The sequence below is a fragment of the Nestor notabilis genome, unplaced genomic scaffold (assembly GCF_000696875.1).
Source record: "Nestor notabilis isolate BGI_N333 unplaced genomic scaffold, ASM69687v1 scaffold12741, whole genome shotgun sequence".
Lineage (NCBI taxonomy): Eukaryota > Metazoa > Chordata > Aves > Psittaciformes > Psittacidae > Nestor > Nestor notabilis.
In genome coordinates, this window is record NW_009913397.1 from 3,788 (window position 1) to 5,992 (window position 2,205).

At 33.6% G+C, this 2,205-nt stretch overlaps 1 protein-coding gene across 1 annotated transcript in view; it reads right to left on the minus strand.

Annotated features, from left to right (window-relative positions):
- The window catches only part of LOC104412453 (E3 ubiquitin-protein ligase NEDD4-like), a gene marked incomplete at its 3' end in the record, with an annotated part of 25,210 nt that overhangs the window by 3,700 nt on the left and 19,305 nt on the right, over window positions 1-2,205 (minus strand). Inside the window, exons 4-5 of the mRNA XM_010023181.1 lie at window positions 920-1,022; window positions 1-39 (exon numbers count right to left, since the gene is read on the minus strand). The exon at window positions 1-39 is cut by the window's left edge and continues 146 nt beyond it. Of these exons, the coding sequence (XP_010021483.1) occupies window positions 1-39; window positions 920-1,022 (142 nt within the window). The remainder of the gene's footprint in view (window positions 40-919; window positions 1,023-2,205) is intronic.

Genomic DNA, 2,205 nt, shown 5'->3' on the forward strand with positions numbered 1-2,205 from the left:
GCTAGCAGCATCTGGTTGGTCCAATATAATCCACCCAGGCTGAGAGATATAACATTAACTACTTTTAGTATTACCAAAGTTAGAAAAAGTATCTCTATTTATATCACCCTCCTTTTAAGGTGCAGTTCCAGTACATCTTAAGCTAGTAAAATTGGCTCTGGTTTTATTATATGTATTTCTTAAGAAATGATAGGATTATGCATGCAGAAATCTTATTTTCAACTCAAGTTCCTTAAACATATTAGTATCACAAGTTGTTTGTTGTTTATTCCAGGAAAACAAATAGCATCCGTAGAAGAGATTTTAAAATATAAATTTCATTTCATAAATATGCCACAAATGTACTAGTCAGATGAGCATACCATTTTGTAACAGGAACTTTAATCACAGCAAAAGAGGCAATGCTTGTTTACAGTTGTTTAAGTCTTGGGAAAAAAAAAATCCACTGATCTAAATTGGATGTGTTTACAAAAGATTCCAAATGTAAAGTAGTTAAGATCAAAACATCCCACTAAATTGGAAAGAGTTGAAATTCTAAAGCTGGCAAGATGTCAGTGTCTGGCTGGGGTCAAGCAATGTTAAACAGCAGTAAATACAGTGGGCAATGATACTTCCATTAATTCTTAAACAAGAAGAACTACACAGACATATGGCAAGTCAGTAGCAGAACAAAACCAAAAGCCTAACATATGTTTTCTTTTTCAGGTACACTGACAAAGCCACCCCTTTAGTTAGAAAAAACACTCCAGAATTTTTATGCAGTCTTACAACTTTCATCTAAGATACAGCTATCACTTTTAACTGTTTCTAAACCACTATTTATAGTTTTGTGATTCCTAACATTCATTTTTGCTGTAACCATCCTTAATAGCTGAAGACATTTGCTAGGTTTCTCAGCAATAAATATGCCTTTTCCCACCTCTAATTCTTCCGCCTGTTCTGTGGTTTCTTCTTCAGACCCATTGCTCTTAGGTAAGTAGGTCATTTTTAATCGAAGGTGGCCTTTAACTCTTGATTTATGGCTGCAGAAGAGAAAATAGAACGTTCTTATTGCGCACTTGCTAAATTGTTACCTGGAAATAAAACAGCTGAAAAAGCAGTGCTAGAGGATTCCTTACAAGTTTCTCAACACAAACTTGGCCTTTTATAATCTAATGAAATTAAATAATGGTATTGAGTTTCCAGACTTCTGAAAACATCTTGATATTATGTACCACAACTAGGAACCTTTCTTTCCAACTCACTCTTCTGAAAACTTCCCCAGTAACCAATGAATAACAATAAAGAATGAGAAAATACGAATAATGACAATTTAATTCATATAATTATGATAATTTGACTGTGTGCAGACAATCTATCAAGCACTACATAGGACTACTTTCCCTAGAACTTCAAGTTACGGCAAGCTCATATACTGCAGCATCTGCCTCTCTGTATTTAGCTTAATGCCTCATTAGAAGCCTGAAAATAGGATTTTCCTGTATTGATTTTATTTAATATTTTCTCTTGGTAAAGAAACCTGCCAAATTAGCTCATCTGTTTGACTATAGGTATAGTCAATTAAAAAACCTAAACAAAACCCAAAAAACAATTAAAACCAAAAAACCCCAAAACAAACAGAAACAAACCCAAAAAACACACAAACAAAAAAAATCCCCCCCAAAAAAGAATCCTGAAAATACCAACTACTGAGTAAATCTGATACCTGCACATCAGTTTATTAAAGAAATAAAAAAAACCCCACCAAACCCAAAACAACAAAAAAACCCAAACCAATCCATATCACTAAGATCTAATGCTTTGGGTTTGGTTTTTGTTTGTTGCCAAGCAGAAAAAGTGAATTAGATTTTCTGGCATCCATAAAAATTTCATGGTGATTTATAAACATGTTGGTTTATAAACACGTTCATTCAGATTGCATTTTAGTTTCAGAAAAGCCCGTATCTCTTCGAAAGACGTAACCCACTCTCTTTTTTCCCAGTTCAATAGTTAAAGTAATGCACTTCAGATATTAACATGTTAATAATTCTTACTCAGCTTGAGGTATTGGAAAGGTAGTAACCTTATTATTAATATTCCTAAGTAAAAGCAAATATGAGCAAAACTTAAGAACATGCATTAACAACACTAGAGCATCTAAAAGGTACAATAAGATTTCAAGACAGAACGGTGCCCAAACCTCTGGCACTACAAAGCATTGCCCAA